We start from the raw sequence: 18974 nt of genomic DNA, 5'->3' as shown, positions 1-18974 counted from the left end.
ACGACCACTGGACGTCCCAAAGCACTTTACAGCCAATGAAGTATTTTTAAAGTGTAGTCACTGTTGTAACAATTTTTGCCAGAATCTAGTACTGCTGTTCTGACTTATACCTTTCTACACATAACACTGCCTTTAATTAACAATTAAGAGAATCCAAGGGGAATGTGGATAAATGTAGAACAATTCTTTCATTCATCCTTTGAGTAATGCACTTAATTGACTCTTTTGAATCTACTTTGTTGTAATATTAAAAACATTAAAATAAGGTTGGTAATGGGATTCCACATGGTTCCATTGCTGCACATGTGCCTCACATGTGAAATAAGCCACCAGCCACCACTGAACTGGCAATAAATTTTATTGAAGGTTGAGGTGGAAGATGCATATGCCTGACTGATGTTAGTCGCACTTAAGCGTGCATGTGTTGGGATATGAAAAATAGCAGGAGTCCCACTCCCAGGTCAAGAAACCATGTTTCAGAAATGGCGTAGAAGGTAAGCAAAGGACTCCTGTGAGAGTTGAGACCTGTTCGGATAATACTTGTTAGACGGGTTTATAATATGGTTAAATTTAATTTTTTTCCAAATTATTTAATGTTTTAATTATGTTAGAAACTTTATTCTAAGGATTATTTATTAAAAAATGGGTGGTGGAAAGTTAATTCATCGACGCAAAAGGGCTTTGAAGCTAAACTTCAAGGCTTTGATTTGTTGCTTTTATGGTGGTTGCTGGTTGTTCATTGGGTGCTTTTTAATGAATGGAATTTTTTTATAAAGTGGTGGTGAATCGTTTTATTTTAAAAATTATGAATTTTTTTGGTACAATGGTTTTGATTGGATTTTGAGAAAAGGACATGAGATTGGATTCTACGGACCCTGTCAGATACTTTTCCAATCTTATGAATACTTTCCCGTGCCCCTTGACATGTCCAAGTAAACAATTTTAATTATATAAAAAGATAATGTTTCCAATAGTTCCTTGGAACCAACTTATTCCTGTCAAAAGTCATAAACTTTTATAAAAGAAATTCATCACAACCCAAAGGAAGAATAGTTATTAAAATCTATTTAAATGCACTAAATAAGTAACTAAAAATACAGGAAATCAGTTAAATGAAAGTGTATGTTAGTGAACACATAAAGTCAATGTTCCAGTAGACTGAGCTATGTGTGGGAAGGGAAGAGAGTAAATCTGCAGGAAGTGTTAGTCCTAGACCATGTTGTGCGTGATGACGTTTTACCGTGACGCAGGACGCCACCCTACAACTGTGGGCGGAGGGGAACGTAACTTCCTTTCCTCCATCTTCAGCGAGGTGAGGGAGCGAGCCTCTGAGTTGTGCTGGCGGAATCCGCCGTCATCGGCCGTCTGTTGTGGTGTGCGGGGACGAGAGCGGCGGTAACGGGAAGCGCGCACCGTCCGGGCGGTATTGTTGGTGTTTTTGAGGCAGATGTGCGTTAATTTTGAGTGTTTGTGGCAACCGGCCCTGCACTTCAGGCCCGGAGAGTCGCCGGCCTGCGCCGGAGGCCGGTTTGAGGTCCATGTTATTAGAGCCGGGCGCAGGTTCAGTGGGCGGTTGGGGAAGCCGAAGCTGTGCGAATGTCGGTCTGGTCAGAGCCGCGGTGATTGAAAGATAGTGAAGAGCGCAGACTGCTCTGGGAGCCAATGGTCCTCTGGAGCCGGCTCAGAAGGCGAGGGTGTAATGCTGACTGCAAGTGGCTCAGAGTCGTTCACAGCCAGTATTGTCTCCTTGTAGAAATATACTTGTCTGTGTGCCTTCCACTTATACCTCAAACTGATCTAAATACATTTGGAAGTTATCCCTTCAAAAGCTCTGTGGCACTGTTCAAATCTGCTTTCAATCCGACTTCAAATGCAAAATCATAACTTTCAGCCTAATATGCTGAACTTACCATAAGCAAAGAGCTTTCATAGCCTTCTACAGCCATAGGATGTCTCACAGTGCCTCACAGGCAATGACGTATTTTTGAAGTGTAGTCATTGTTGTTATGTCATGTAAGGAAATGTGACAATCAATTTGTGCACAGTAAGGTCCTACTAACAGCAAGGAGATAAATGACCAGATAGTCTTAGCCTAAGTCCAGGGACATGAGCACAAAATCCAGACTGACACTCCAGTGCTGAGGGAGCACTGTACTATTGGCAGTGCTGCCTTTTGGATGAGATATTAAACGGAGTCTGCTTTCTTGGGTGGATGTAAAAGATCCCGTGGCACTGTTTTGAAGAGGGGGGTGGTTATCTCCAGTGTCCTGGCCAATATTTATCCCTCAACTAGCCACTAAAACAGACTAGCTGGTCATTTTACAATTAGTGTTTGTGGGAGCTTGCTGTGTGTGAATTGGTTGCTGCGTTTCCTACATTGCAACAGTGACTACACTTCAAAAAGTGCTTGATTTTCTGTGAAGTGCTTTGGGCCATCCTGAGGTTGTGAAAGGTGCTATATAAATGCAAGTCTTTCTTGATCTAACGTCTGAGCCAAAAAAGGCACCTCTGAACAGTGCAGCACTCTCAGTACGGCACTCTTATTGGAAGCACTAATTAAAATTCTTTCAAAAGACACTTGCACATGGTGCTCACCACTGCTGTTTTGTTGTGATACTTGCTGGTTTTGGGAGTTTATCTGTGCAAGTTATGGTGTTGTATTGCTTTTTGTAGTGTCTTAAACCAAGTTTTTTCTTGTTTTAGAATGAAGACCATTCTCAGCAACCAGATTGTTGACATTCCTGACAGTGGTACAGTTATCATCTAACTTTTTGTTAAAGCTTTATAATCACTTACTGTATCTTGTGTGTTGTAACCAGTATTGTCTCCTTGTTTATAGTTGATGTGACTTTGAAAGGGCGAACTGTCATTGTAAAGGGGCCCCGAGGAGCATTGCGCAGGGAATTTAGCCACATCAATCTGGAGCTCAGTCTTCTTGGCACCAAGAAAAAGAAGGTAGGACGTTTGTGACTATCTACTAAACATTGTCTAGAATATATTGATCAGGTTGTTTTGCAAGACTTGAGTGAAACTTTGGTACACCTACTTCAGTGCCAGCTTGGTTCATTGGTTGCACGCTTTCCTGAGTAAGAAGCTTGTAGGTTCAAGATCCACTCCTGAGATTTGAGCATATAATCTAGGGTGACAGTTCAGTACCAAGTGAGTGCTGCATTGTTGGAGGTGCTGACTTTCAGATGAGACATTAAATCAATGCCCTCTCTGTTCAGGTTGAGGGTGGAATATCCCACAAGAACAGGTGGTTCTCTTGGCGTCCTGTCAAGCATTCATCCCTCACTCCACCAGGAAAACCGATTAACTGGTCATTCATCTCATTGCTGTTTTTAAGACTTTGCTGTGTGCAACTTGACTAAAGTGCTTGCCTTCAAAACATGTGAATACACTTTAAAAATTAATTTTTCTGAGAGACTTTTTAGGGCCTCCTGAGGATATGATTAGGTGCTGTATAAATTCTCTTTGTTCACTATTGAAATCTATTCTGCAGTATGATTCCACTTGCAGTTGTCTAAAGGTCCTTTTTTATTATAAAGAAAGAACTAGTATTTAGAACTAGATTGATTCCTAGGATGAGAGGGTTGTCCTATGAAGAGTGATTGAGTAGATTGGGCCTATATTGTCTGGAGTTTAGAAGAATGAGAGGTGATCTCATTGAAACATACAAGATTTTGAAGGGAATTGACAGGGTAGAGGCTGAGAGATTGTTTCCCCTGACTGGAGAGTCCAGAAATAGGGGACATAGTCTCAGGATAGGGGGCCAGCCTTTTACAACTGAGATGAGGAGGAATTTCTTTACTCAGAAGGTTGTGAATCTTTGGAATTCTCTGCCCAAAAGAGCTCAGTCGTTGAGTATATTCAAGGCTGTAAAGATTTTTGGACTCGAGGAATTAAGGGATATAGGGATAGGGCAGGAAAGTGGAGTTGAGGTCGAAGATCAGCCATTATCTTATTGAATGGCGTAGCTGTATGGCCTACTCCTGCTCCTAATTCTTCTGTTATTTATCACAGATATCACAGAAACCCCACAGTGCAGATAGAGGCCATTTTGGCCCATCGAGCCTGCACCGACAGATGTCCCACCCGATCCCTGTAACCCCTACACCAACACATATCCCACTCTATCCCCACATATTTAATCCCCCTAACACTAAGGGTCAATTTATCATAGCCAATCAACCTAACCTACACATCTTTGGACTGTGGGAGGAAACTGGAGCACCCGGAGAAAACCCACGCAAACACGGGGAGAATGTGCAAACTCCACACAGACAGTCACCCGAGGCCGGATTCGAACCCGGGTCCCTGGCGCTGTGAGGCAACAGTGCTAACCACTATGCCACCGTGCACTATGTAGTGCCTTTCATTTTCTTTGGATATCTCAAAACACCTTGCTGCTAATGAACTGCCTGAAGTGCAGTCACTGTTTTGCAGGCAAAGCAGTATCCCAGTTTATGCACAATATTTAGATATCTGACCTGTTGATCTGTTTTTGGAAGTGTTGATTGAGAGACAAATGTTGGTCAAGAAGCCAGGAGAACTCCCCGGCTCTTTGAATTGTGCCATGGATCCTCTGTGTCTCACCAAAAGACAGCACATCTGACAGTGCAGCAGTTCCTCAGTAAACATAGAAACATAGAAGATAGGAGCAGGAGTAGGCCATTCGGCCCCTCGAGCCTGCTCTGCCATTTGATGAGATCATGGCTGATCATCCAAACTCAGTACCCCGTACCTGCCTTCTCCCCATATCCCATGATACCTTTAGCTCTAAGAAATATATCTAACTCCTTCTTGAATATATTTAAAGACTTGGCCTCAACCGCCTTCTGTGGTAGAGAATTCCACAGGTTCACCACTCTCTGGGTGAAGAAATTCTTCCTCATCTCTGTCCTAAATGGCTTACCCCTTATCCTTAGACTATGACCCCTGATTCTGGACTCTCTGACCATCGGGAACATTCTACCTGCATCTAGTTTGTCCAGACCTGTCAGAATTTTAAGTTTCGATGAGATCCCCTCTCATTCTTCTAAACTCCAGCGAGTATAAGCCCAATCTCTCCTCATGCGTCATTCCTGCCATCCCAGGGATCAGCCTTGTGAATCTTCGCTGAATTCCTTCCATGGCAAGAACATCCTTCCTCAGATAAGGCGACCAAAACTGCACACAGTACTCAAGGTGTGGTCTCACCAAGGCCCTGTACAACTGCAGCAGGACATCCTTGCTCCTGTACTCAAACCCTTTCGCTATGAAGGCCAACATACCATTTGCCGCCTGCTGCACCTGCATGCTTACCTTCAGCGACTGGTGCACAAGGACACCCAGGTCTCGTTGCACTTCCCCTTCTCCCAATCTATTGCCATTCAGATAATAGTCTGCCTTTCTGTTTTTGACACCAAAGTGGATAACCTTGCATTTATCCACATTATATTGCATCTGCCACGCTTCTGCCCAATCACCCAACCTGTCCAAATCATCCTGAAGTTTCTCGGTATCCTCCTCGCAGGACACACGCCCACCCAGCTTTGTGTCATCTGCAAACTTGGAGATATTACATCTAGTTCCCTTATGTAGATCATTAATGTATATTGTGAATAGCTGGGGCCCAAGGACCGATCCCTGCAGTACCCCACTAGTCACTGCCTGCCACTCGGAAAAAGACCCGTTAATTCCTACTCTCTGCTTTCTGCCCGCCAACCAGTTCTCTATCCAAGTCAATACCTTGCCCCCAATCCCATGTGCCTTAACTTTACACGCTAATCTCTTAAGCGGGACCTTATCGAAAGCCTTTTGAAAGTCCAAATACACCACATCTACTGGTTCTCCCTTATCTATTTTCCCAGTTACATCCTCAAAAAATTCCAGTAGATTAGTCAAGCACGATTTACCTTTTGTAAATCCATGTTGACTTTGTCTGATCCTGTCACTGTTTTCCAAGTACTCAGCTATTACATCCTTTATAATGGACTCTAGCATTTTCCCCACTACCGATGTCCGGCTTACCGGTCTGTAATTCCCCGCTTTCTCTCTACCACCCTTTTTTGAATAGTGGGGTAACATTAGCTACCCTCCAATCCATGGGTACAGTTCCAGATTCCAGCGAATTTTGGAAGATGACCAGCAATGCATCTACTATTTCTAGGGCCACCTCCTTAAGTACCCTAGGATGTAGATTATCAGACCCTGGGGATTTATCGGCCTTCAATCCCGTCAATTTCCCTAACGCCATTTCCCTACAAATACTGATTTCTTTCAGTTCCTCCCTCTCATCAGACCCTAGGTTCTCCAACATCTCTGGGAGGTTATTTGTGTCCTCCTTTGTGAAGACAGAACCAAAATATGCATTTAAATGGTCTGCCATTTCTTTGTTCCCCATTATAACTTCCCCTGCTTCTGACTGCAAGGGACCTACACTTGATTTCACTAATCTTTTTCTCTTCACATATCTATAAAAGCTCTTAGTCAGTTTTTATGTTCACTGCAAGCTTACTTTCATATTCTATTTTCCCTTTCTTAATTAATCCCTTTGTCCTCCTTTGTTGAATCCTAAACTGCTTCCAATCCTCAGGGTTACTGCTTTTTCTGGCCAATTTATATGCCCTCTCCTTGGATCTTATGCTATCTCTAATTTCCCTTGTTAGCCACGGTTGAGTCACCCTTTTTGTTTTATTCTTATCCCAAACTGGGATGAACAACTTCTGTAGTTCATCCATGCGGTCTTTGAATGTTTGCCATTGCCTATCCACCGTCAACCCTTTGAGTGACATTCCCCAATCAATCCTACCCAATTTGCGCCTCATACCATCGTAGTTTCCTTTATTTAAATTCAGGACCCTAGTCTCCGAGTCAACTACTTCACTCTCCATCCTAATGAAGAATTCTATCATATTATGATCGCTCTGACCCAAGGGGCGCCTCGTACAACAAGATTGCTAATTAATCCCCTCTCATTACATAATACCCAGTCTAAGATGGCCTGATCTCTGGTTGGTCCCTTGACATATTGTTCCAGAAAACCATCCCGTAAACATTCTAGGAATTCCTCCACAGTATTTTTACTAATTTGGTTAGCCCAATCTATATGTAAATTAAAGTGACCCATGATGACTGCTGTGCCCTTACTGCATGCTTCTCTAATTTCCCTTTTAATGCCATCCCCAACCTCCGTATTACTGTTTGGAGGTCTATATACCACTCCCACTAACGTTTTCTGCCCCATGATATTTCTCAGTTCTACCCATACAGATTCCGCATCATCAGAGTTAATATCCTTCCTTTCAATTGTGTTAATCACCCTCTTTACCAGCAATGCTACAGCACCTCCCTTTCTTTTTTGCCTATCCTTCCTAAATATTGAATACCCCTGGATGTTGAGTTCCCAGCCTTGGCCACCCTGGAGCCATGGTTCTGTAATCCCAATCAAATCATTTGCGCAGCTAATTCATCCACCTTGTTCAAATCCTGGCATGGGGTTTGAACCAAAGACTGTCTGTTCTGAGGTGAAATAACAATAGAAAATGCTGGAAAAACTCAGCAGGCCAGGCAACATCCGTGGAGAGAGAAATAGAGTCAACGTTTCAGGTCGAAACCCTTTGTCAAGACTGATGAAGCACAGGAAATGAAACAGATTAAAAGGCCAGTTTGGAGGCTGGGAGAGAACAAAAGAGAAGTGAAGAGACTTTTAAGAGGTATTCAAAAACGAGAGGAGATGGTGATGGGACTAGTGGAGACAAAAGACGGCTCTAGATTAGTTGTGAAATGCGCTGGCAGAATGGGAGACAGCTGCCATGTGGGAGAGAAAAAGGGGGGGCCAAAACAAAAGTGTGGATAAAAAATATATGTAAAAATGTAATGGGGGCCGAGGTTATGATCTGAAATTGTTGAACTCGATATTGAGTCCGGAAGGCTGTAAAGTGCCTAATCGGAAGATGAGGTGCTGTTCCTCAAGTTTACGCTACCCAGTGTAAACTCGAGGAACAGCACCTCGCTTCGGATTGGGCACTTTACAGCCTTCCGGACTCAATATCGAGTTCAACAATTTCAGATCATAACCTTGGCCCCCATTACATTTTTACATTTTTTTATCCACACCTTTGTTTTGGCCCCCCCTTTTTCTCTCCCATACGGCAGCTGTCTCCCATTATGCCAGCGCATTTCACACCTAATCTAGCGCCGTCTTTTGTCTCTCCACTAGTCATCTCTCGTTTTGAATACCTCTTAATGTCTCCACTTCTCTCTTGTTCTTTCCCAGCCCCCAAACTGGCCTTTTAATCTTTCATTTCCTGTGCTTTTTCAGTCTTGACAAAGGGGTTTCAACCTGAAACGTTGACTCTATTTCTCTCTCCACAGATGTTGCTTGTCCTGCTGAGTTTTTCCAGCACTTTCTGTTGTTTTTGGATTTCCAACATCTGCAGTATTTTGCTATTGTTCTGAGGTGAGTGCTGCCACTGGGCCAAGTTGTTGTGTGTTACTCCTTTTTGTAGGTGTTTTGGCTCTGGAATAGAATATAAGGGTGCAAGACCGATGACCTGTTTTATTAGTTTGCTGACGTACAGAGTCCGAAGCTTGGACTCCAGCTCGTCAACTCTGAGCCAAAGTTCCTCGAGCCGTCAACACCTACTGCAAATGTGGTCACTGTGGATCACACTGGTGTCCACCAGCGCTCACGTGCAACACATCGCCTGCCCTGCCAACTTATATTTTATTTAATTAATTAGGTTTTCAAGTTTTGAAATATTAATTTAGTTTTAATCCAGGCTCTTAATTTAAACCAATGCTCAAGTTTAGAAAAAAGAGAGAAATACTCACCAACCAATCGCTTAGCTGCTTTCCTGTGATGTCACACTTTGATGGACCCACTGGGAAAGGTGGCTTGTCCCTGTAACCTTCCTGTCGTGACAACTGTTCATGATGCTGAAAATGTGCAGTTAATGTGTTTTTCTGTGGTTGTTTTGTGCAATCCAACCTTTTAACACTTATTGCCAATGCTGCCATTTTGGAATTGACAAGTTGCCAGGCTATATCTGTACTATCCTAACGCTCCCTAGTCTCCAAATACTGCCATCAGCTGAAGATTAGATCTTCACTATATAGAATCATAGAAATTTCGGAAAAAAAATTCTCAAACCTGCAACTAGTGAGATGAGTGACCAAGCATTACTACCATTCCTGTGGGCAAAATCTTTATCTGCACTGTACTTCTGTAGAAATATGATTTAGGGTTGTGATTTGTGCATGATGGAAGCATCTACATAGTTCAGTGCCTACATTGCAACATCAGTGGCGGAATGTTCCGTCATCATGGCCATACTTTCATAACATTTGATGCGTTAAAAGAAAGTTGATGACTAGTGTATCTGAAGTCTGTAATATAGTCATTACCTGTATCTAGTAATTGCTCCCAAGCATGTTCTCTCTACATTTGCTGAAATGTTAAACCACGTTATGCACTAAATTCCATTAACTTTCGTATTTGTAGATTTAAATTAGTTAACAAATTACACAACACTGCTTCAATCCAATAATTCAGTATGTTGAAAATCAGTAAGATCCATAGCCTGTGTTTATAAAGTCCTTGTAACATTGTTGCCTTCTGTTTCCAAGCTTCGAGTTGACAAATGGTGGGGTAACAGAAAAGAGCTGGCCACTGTGCGGACAATCTGCAGTCACGTACAGAACATGATCAAGGGCGTCACAGTAGTAAGTAATAACTTCTTATAAGTGGACTAACTCAGTAGTTTTGTGCTTACTCTAACATGCCTTTAAAGTTTTTTCTCCTATGCTGAATTTCTTGCTAGTATACAATTCAATGGGCACTAGTGTTCGGTTCTGCGGGACTGCCTAAGAAGAAGGGGAGTACCTTGCCCAAATGGGAATTCATGTATTAATCTTGGCCCTGGGTGTCAAGCTATTTGTTCATGTGGGCATGACCGCCTAACCTAATCCATCCACCCGTGTACTTTGAGCAATGGTTGCTGCCAAGTGATTAGGTGCCCATTGCTTTTTGTTTTCTTTTCCCATAACCCAGACACTACCACTGTTCCAGCTGATAGTTAGCTTAACAACAACCTGTATCCTCACATCTGTGGCTTAGATACCCCCTTAACTAACTTGAGTCACCAGGGGTGGGAGTTGGCACTGGCTTTCATGATCATGAATGCATCATTCATTTCAGGCAAAAAGTGAGACTTGCTTTAACTTGTGTGTAATACTAATGTAGCAAATTTTCTTATAGTTTCCCTAAGTTTGGAGCATCCTTGATACCCTGGCTAAAAGATCTTTCAATAAAACAGAATGTTCCAAATTCTGATTACTGTGGAAATTCATTATCCCAAATGATGCTCACTCCCTAACTGTGCAGATATGTGTGTCTTGTTTTTCCCCCCTCATATCTACCCAATATGAAGTATTTAGTGAATGGGGACATGTTGAATAGTCAGCATGAGATTCATAATTGAGATAATCCATTAACATTTTAAATTCTGACAAGCAGTTAGTTTAGGTCCTATTCTCTTAACTAACATTCATTTCAACATTGGGCTAAAAGTCTAATATATTATGCATCTGACTCTCTTTTCTTGCCCATTCCCTAAAATTAGGGTTTCCGTTACAAGATGAGATCAGTGTATGCTCATTTCCCCATCAATGTGGTTGTTCAGGAGACTGGATCTCTGGTAGAAATCCGTAACTTCTTGGGAGAAAAGTATATTCGTAGAGTCCGTATGAAGACTGGTGAGTGAAGAATGCGTTGCTTTAATTTCCGCAAATGTTTCTACGGGTATAGAGCTCCATTGTAACTCTCTCTTCTTTCTCCTTGCATCAGGTGTTTCATGTATAGTTTCCCAGGCCCAGAAAGACGAGCTTGTTCTCGAGGGAAACGACATTGAACTAGTGTCCAACTCCGGTTAGTATGCTAGTCAGCTCAGGCTGCCTGGCTGTTGAAAAGCTGTACAACACATGGAGTAGAATTGGAAGTAAATTGGTGACTGACTCCTCCAACCACATTTTATAAGCTCTAACTTGCAAGAGTGTACCAAATCTGCGCTTAATTTTTCATGGATACAGGTAGTCTAACAGTTAAGGTTTGTGTAGTGAAAAGGGGTACTTGAACTAAATGTTTTACCTCTGTTTTATTAAATAGATTTGTAGTGTCAGTATCTAACGGTGATGGAATTTGTTTTCAAGCTTTACAATTAACATTTTGAATATAAAGGAGCTGGAAAAATCCATTTGGCCCAATAAGCCTGCCCCTTCATGATCTCAGCCCTAATTTCCTTACTGCTTATTGTGTTCGTTCAAATTTTTCAAAACTCATCTTGGTCAACTAGATGACATGCCTTCATTTTTAAAACATGCTATTGGACCCTAAAGCTTTCCTAACCAGCCTAGTTTCTAAAATCTTCCTCATGACCAATTATCTTGGTTGGCACAAATTGCCATCCTTGGCTAAGGTGGTCAGCAGCACATGTTCTCCAAAAGGAGTCTAATCTATGCAAGATTCCATTTCTAACTGCCCTCATCTTTCTGTTAACATCTATTGTATTATCTTTTTCCACCATAATATCGTTCACAAAGAGAGCCCCAATTGTGGGACATGAAATAGAAACAGGCTCGTCGGCATCAAAAAAGAAAAGCAGTGTAACATGGCTATGGGGGACCTCTTTGCTGATGGCTCTGCTATTTATTTCCTAATTTTCTGTTGTATCTTTTAGTTCAACATAGCCCCTCTTGAATTACGCTGGCTGCTGTGCTTTTCCAGATCTTTTCCCCAATAGATCCCTTATGTTTAAACATAATTTCACTTGCTATCTTTTGCCCTCTCAAGTGATGTTGTTGTGTGTTTGACATACTCCAGTCCTCTAATCTCTGGAATCTAGAACAATTAAAATTGTTATTTGAAGCATTAGCAACTTCTATTCCTACCTCCTAGAAAACTTGCAGAGATGTGGGTCAGTGGCAGCTTGGATAAGGAATTGGCTTAAGGACAGAAAACAGCGAGTTGTGGTAAATGGCTGTTTTTCAGACTGGAGGATGGTACAGTGGTGTTCCCCAAGGGTCAGTGCTGGGGCCACTGCTTTTTTTGATAATATATAAATGACCTGCATATTGGAATACAGATTAGAATTTCTAAATTTGCTGATGACGCCAAACTTGGGGGTGTGGCAAACAGTGATGATGATACCAATCGACTGCAACAGGACGTAGAAAGGCTAGCAGAATGGGCAGACAAGTGGAATTTAATAGAGAAGTGTGAGGTGATGCATTTTGGCAGAAGGAACAGGGAGAGGCAATATACACTTAATGGCACAGTTTTAAAGAGTGTGGAGGGACCTGGGAGTTAATGTGCATAGGTCCCTGAAGGTGGCAGGACATATGAGAGAGTGGTTAACAAAGCAAATGGGATCTTGGGCTTCATAAATAGAGGTATGGAGTACAAAAGTAGAGAAGTTATGCTGAACCATTATAAAATGCTGGCTAGGCCACAACTGGAATATTGCACCCAATTCTGGTCACCACACTTTAGGGAGGGTGCAGAGGAGATTTACCAGAATGGTTCTGGGGATGGGGGATCTTGGCTACAAGGACATGTTGAAGCAGCTAGATTTGTTTTCATTAGAGCAAAGGAGGTTGAGGGGTGATTTGATAGAGATGCATGATGGGTTTGGATAGGCTAGATGGGGAAAGGCTGTTCCCACTAGTTGATGGTACAAGGACTAGGGGACACAGATTTAAGGCTTTGGGCAAGAGATACAGGGGGATGTGAGAACTTTTTTACGCAGCGAGTGGTGAGGACCTGGAACTCGCTGCCGACAGAAGTGGTGGAAGCGGAGCCACTCAATGTTTTCAAGGGGAGACTGGATAGGCACTTGAGGGAAATAAACTTGCAGAGCTACGGGGATAGAGCGGGGGAATGGGACTGACTGGATTGCTCTACAGAGAGCCGGCACGGACTCGATGGGCTGAATGGCCCCCTTCTGTGCCGTTATGACCCAATGCAACCTGTAGGTATAAGTATGATGCTTTCCCCTTTATACTGTGCAGGTGAAGACTGCTTATAGAACAAGTAGTTTCATCAATAAAATGTCCTGGATTTTGACTGTCTGTAAAATTAGTGTACTGCTTTAATCATGACTTGTGGTATTGAGTATTTGATAAAGCTTAGTGGTCTGAACAGTTGCTGTAGTCGTGTGGTCGCTGGTTGTGGTTTTTAGCTGCTTCAGGAGTTTCCACTCGTTTTCAAATAACTTTGAATATGAATCAATTTTCTTCCACAGATTTTGCCATTTCCTTATTAGTATACTAATCTTGAAGTTGACCATTCAGATTAGGTGATTCTTTGGGGAAATTCTAGGTTCCTTCTCTTCCCCCACTCGCGTTTAATGCAAATTTGAGAATTGGACAGGTCTTCAAGAATATTTGCATTTACCCAGAGAAACATCTATGATTTTTGCTGTTTCTTGCACATCCTGTTTCTCCTCTCATTTTCCCCATGTCATTCCATCAGCCCATTTGAACACTGTCTAGCGCCTGGTATAGTTTCTCTTAGCATACCATAACTTTCTTTTGCATTTATTTTCTCTGCCATTTGCATTAGACAGTAATTGGTGTACCCCTACCTCTGTCAATGGCACTCTTGTGTTGATCGATATTATAGTGATCCAGGGTTACTGGTTTCTTTTCTTGTCTGGCTCTGTCTGTCGCTTCCCTCCTTCCCTAAGCCTGTGGATGATGTAATGATAAGCCAACACTTAACCACTACATGACTGCTTGCTTGCTCTTTTTTTCTGGGTGCCCTGTTTTTCAGCAAAATTGTGAACATTCTAAACCGACTTTTAAGTTTGCTTTTCAACTTGTTTGATTTTAGAACTGCTTTATTGGCTTAACCCTTGAGCTGCTGTTGTCTGAATTTGTGCCAAATGTTTCTAATTAGCAACTTGAGGGTTACGTGCTGCTGCGGTACGATTTGATGTGCTGTCTTTAGTTTCCCTTTCAGCTCTTATTAGCATGGTGCCCCTTTTTAGTTAATTTTCCTGCATGGATGATTTATCTTCTAGCTGCCCTGATCCAACAGCCAAAAACAAGGATATCTGAAAGTTCTTGGATGGTATTTACGTCTGAGAGGGATGCAGTTGAGACCACAGCATAGACATAATTGATTAAAAGTTAGAAAGTGCCTTGTGTCTTCTCCATTGGAGCAGACATGCACAGGTTTATATGAAGAGGAAACATCCTCCTCTACATACCGATGTCCTGGTGTTGCTGTTTCTAAATGTGCTTGTGTGAAATGACAAATCTTTAAAATTCAGTAAAAAGCAAACTTGGAGAAACAAACTGATGTTTTTCTTGCATTGCTTGATCATTCTGTCAGCTGAGAGGTTCTGCTGTCCAGGCCATCCAATCCTCCTGACCAGGGGTGGAGAATAGCCTGAAGTAGAACAGACCCCTTTACAAAAATTAAAATTCTCACATTTATCAGTAAAATAATTGATATGATTCATGAATTTCAGTTAAATGAGTTTTTTTTAAACTTTTCTTCACCCTCCCTTTATACTGGTCTGGACTTTTGATGGGTGCTGTTCCATGGATGCTAAAAGTCCTTCAGTACATTGCCCAAATGCCCCTCCTTCATGGTAAGCCACGATGGAAGGCTACACCATGTAGAATGATCTGAAGGAGGATTGCCTTTTTTAATTTAAAAAAAACCTTCATTTTAAAAATGGTTACTTCATTAAGATAATTGATGTGAATCTGGATTTACAGTTAAATGCCCATGATATCCTTCTCCATGGGCAGCAAAAGCCTGTTCACGGCAAGCTATGGTGCCAGAAGCCACTCTGTCTGTTTGTGGTGAGCAATGACATCGTCAGGAAGCTTTGACTGGAGGATATCATACCTAAGCCCAATCCTGTCGTCCTTTTGACAACTACATAAGCACACTTGCAAATTGTGCAGGAACGAAAACCTTGTTTGACTTACTTTATGACCCCTTCTAATTCACCACTGAGCACAAATTAAACCTTTTAGTCTGTATAGTGAAGCCATTAGGGGGAGCTGAAAAGAGATGCTGTAAATGATCATGGGTGGAAGTTGAATGTTAGTTTAATCTACAAATCTAACCTTGTAAATGTGATATTAAGGTAGCAATTTTCCAATGTTTTAGTTGTAGAATGCAAGTTTTTCAGTAGCACTTGACCTTTTGTGCTACTTATTAGAAATGTAAGCAGCATATTAACTGCTTTTTCCTCTGAAGTATGATTAAATACGCACTTTTTAAAGAAGATAGAGGGATGCTGTAAAAATGTTGAGGTTAAAGCATCACCTTGCTGTTTTACTGTGTGGTGAGTTTAGATACTTCTGTACTAACTTACATTTTTTGTCTTCAGCTGCTCTCATTCAGCAAGCAACAACAGTGAAGAAGAAGGATATTCGTAAATTCTTAGATGGCATCTATGTGAGTGAAAAGGGCACTGTTACTCCACAGCTCACTGACTAACCCACTCCACTCTTTCGGATACGCAACTCTTTTTCAGATAGTAACAGTTGAATAAATTTTATGGACTGAAGATGGTCTTGTCGGTGTATTTTCTTGGTCTCCAGCTGATTTAAATCTTTGAATAGCATTCCATTTACTTGACTGGGTTTTTACCACCGCCAATATGGATTGCATGATTGTGACGAGACTGAAGGTATCTTGGCTCTGACCATGGCTACATCCAATCCGTCCTTATCTCCCTGCCTACCAAACACCTCTACTCTGCAACTGGGGGGTGGGGTAGCGGTGGCTGGCGGAAGAAACTATGCATCATCCAACCTCCTCACAAATGTACACTCAAATTTATTCGATCCCCCTCCTTTGGCCTGTTGCTTGCAATGTCATTGTTTCCCCATCACTTTTACTGCCCTGGTCCCCAGATTTGCACAGGGTCCCTTGGTACAGTCATATATGTTGGATGCAAGTATGGTGCCCAATCTGCAGGTTCCATTTTGGATGCTCCTCTGGTATCTCCTTTTTGGAGCTCAACACTCTTAAAGTCCTTGCCTTCTGTCTGCACAAGACCAGTAACTTCCTTACTGAAAGCTCCCATAGGCTCCTCTCCTCCCTTATTAAGACTCCTTGACCTCTTGACTTTCAAACCAGATTCCTCATTTGGTCCATGTCTTCACTCAACTTCACTTTGTGCATAATTACATCTACCTGCACTCTTGGCCACCTTCTGGACCTTGCAATCCCACTTGGTTTCATCCATCTCCTTGAAGTTTTGATTATTGGCACCCTTCTTTCTACACACTTAAGACCATAAGAAATAGGAGCAGGAGTAAGCCATTTGGTCCTTGGAGCCTGCTCCGCCATTCAATAAGATCATGGCTGATCTACCTCAACTCCACCTTCCCACACCATCCCCATTTGGTTCCCTTAGTAGCCAAAAATCTATTCTTCTCATTCATGAATATACTCAACGACTGAGCATCCACAGCCCTCCAGCTACAGAATTCCCAAAGATTCACAACCCTTTTGAGTGAAGAAATTTCTCCTTATCTTAGTCCTAAATGGCCGACCTCTTATTCTGAGACTGTGATCCCTAGTTCTAGACTCCCCAGCCAGGGGAAATATCCTCCCAGCATCTAACCGGTCAAGCCCTTTAAGAATTTTATATGTTACAATGAGATCACCTCTCATTCTTTTTAAACTTTAGGTGATATAGGCCTAGTCTATTCAATCTCTCCTCCATAGGACAACCCTTGAATCAGTCTAGTGAACCTTTGTTGGACTCCCTCTATGGCAAGTATATCCTTCCTTGGGTAAGGAGACCAAAACTGTACAGAGTACTCCAGGTGTGGTCTCACCAAGGCCCTATATAATTGCAGTAAGCATTCTTTACTCTTTTATACTCCAATGCTTTTGTAACCGGCTAATAGCACTTGCTTTCCTAATTCAAAAGCAAAATACTGCAGATGCTGGAAATACTCAGCAGGTCAGGCAGCACCTGTGGCGAGAGAAACAGTTACTGTTTCAGGTCAATGACCCTTTGTCAGAATTGGAAAAAGTTAGAGATGTAACAGGTTTTTAAGCAAGTGCAGGGGGAGGAAAGAACAAAAGGAAAGGTCTGATAGGATGGAATGTAGAGGAGATTACAAGACAAGGGATGATGGTAATGGGACAAGTTATGAAACAAAAGATGAGTCTAGATGAGGTGTAAATGGAAATTACAGAATCATCAACAGCTGATGTGGGAAAAAATTGGGGCAGAGGTTACCGTTTGAAATTGTTGGCCTCAATGTTGAGTCCAGAAGGCTGTAAAGTGCCTAATCTAAAGATGAAGTAATGTTCCTTGAGCTTCGTTGGAACAGTGTATGAGGCTGAGGGTGGAGAGAGTGGAGTGGAGAATTAAAGTGACAGGCAACCGGAAGTTCGGGGTTAGGCTTACGGACTGAATGGAGATGTTCTGCAAAGCGGTCACCCAATCTGCGTTTGACCTCCCCAATGTAGAGGAGACTGCGTTGAGCAGCAAATACAGTATACTAAATTGCAAGATGTACAAGTAAATTGCTTTCCTAATTGCTGTACCTGCATGTTAACTTTGTGATTCATGTACAAGGGCACCCAGATCCCTCTGAATAGCAACATTTCCCAACCTCTCACCATTTATTTAAAAAAAAAAAATTTTTTTTTTAAATGTTTTTGTATTTTCCCTACCAAAGTGGATAACTTCACATTTCTCCACATTATATTCCATCTGCCATGTTCTTACCCACTCATTTAACCTGTCTATCCCTTTGCACTCTCTGCGTCCTCCTCACCGTACTTTGTATCAGGAAACTTGGATACATTACACTTGATCCCCTCATTTAAGTCATTAATACAGCCTGCATCCTGAAAATGAGCCGATATGCCTATTGTTTCCTGTCCGTTAACCCACTCCTCAATCAATGCTAATATATTACCCCCAATCCCATGAGCCCCAATTTTGTGTAATAACCTCTTGTAGCATCTTATCGAATGCTTTTTGAAAATCCAAATACACTACATCCATTGCTTCCCCCTGGTCTACCCTGTTAGTTACAACCTCAAAAAACAGATTTGTCAAACACTTTCATAAATCTGTGATTCTACCCGATCAGTGTTGATGCTACCCAATTGTATGATTTTTGAAGTGCCTTGTTACCACATCCCTAATAATAGATTCTAGCATTTTCCCTACTACTGATGTCAGGCTAACTGGTCTATAGTTTCCTTTTTTCTCCCCCCCTCCTTTCTTGACTAGTGGGATTATATTTGCTACTGTTCTAGAATCTAGGGAATTCTGGAAGGTCAAACCCAATGCATCCCTGCAGCCAACTCTTTTAAAAACCCTAGGATTTAGGCCAACCGGTCATGGGGATTTGTTGACTTTTAGGATTTGTCAGCTTTTAGTCCCATTAATTTCTCCAGTGCTATTTCTTTACTAATTTTTTAAGTTCCTCACTCTCACTAGACCCTTGGTTCCCCACTATTTCCTGAATGGCTTTTGTGTCTTCCATGAAGACAGATAGAAATTATTTGTTTAATGTCTCTGCTATTTCCTTATTCCCCATTATAAATTCTCCTGTCTCTCTCTCTAAGGGACCCATGTTTACTTTGCTAATTTCTTCCTTTTTACATACCTTTTAGGAGCTTTTATAATCTGTTTTATGTCTCTTGCTAGTTTACTCTTGTATTCTATTTTTTCTTGGTATCTATATTCTCTTTTTCTTTATTAATTTCTTGGTTATCCTTTGCTAAATTCTAAAATCCTCCCTGTCCTCAGGCTTGCTACTCTTTGGCAAAATTATAAGCCTCTTCCTTGAATCTAATACTAACTTCTTGTTAGCCATGGTTGGACCATTTTTCCTGTAGGATTTTTATTCCTTAAGGGAATGTATATTCTTTGCAAATTATGAATTATTTCTTTAAATGTTTGCCATTGCTTATCTACCATCATATCTTT

At 41.7% G+C, this 18974-nt stretch overlaps 1 protein-coding gene across 2 annotated transcripts; it reads left to right on the top strand.

Annotated features, from left to right (window-relative positions):
* The first annotated feature begins 1289 nt into the window (after positions 1-1289).
* On the top strand, positions 1290-15572 carry rpl9 (ribosomal protein L9). Of its 2 annotated transcripts, none has more exons than XM_085968786.1 (7): positions 1290-1312; positions 2704-2750; positions 2840-2955; positions 9613-9708; positions 10608-10740; positions 10832-10912; positions 15393-15572. In XM_085968786.1, exons 2-7 carry the CDS (start codon positions 2705-2707, stop codon positions 15500-15502), a joined length of 582 nt encoding a protein of 193 aa, XP_085824912.1. In that variant the 5' UTR covers positions 1290-1312; position 2704; the 3' UTR covers positions 15503-15572. The 2 variants fall into 2 exon arrangements, with proteins under 2 accessions (XP_085824912.1, XP_085824902.1); XM_085968776.1 differs by having other exon boundaries at positions 1311-1395.
* Positions 15573-18974: the final 3402 nt, after the last annotated feature.

Source organism: Somniosus microcephalus, chromosome 2 (assembly GCF_052327205.1).
Source record: "Somniosus microcephalus isolate GS21.2 chromosome 2, FLI_Smic_1.0, whole genome shotgun sequence".
NCBI classification, from domain to species: Eukaryota; Metazoa; Chordata; class Chondrichthyes; order Squaliformes; family Somniosidae; genus Somniosus; species Somniosus microcephalus.
Note: the sequence above shows the minus strand (reverse complement) of the source record. Positions and strands in the feature narration are given on the sequence as shown.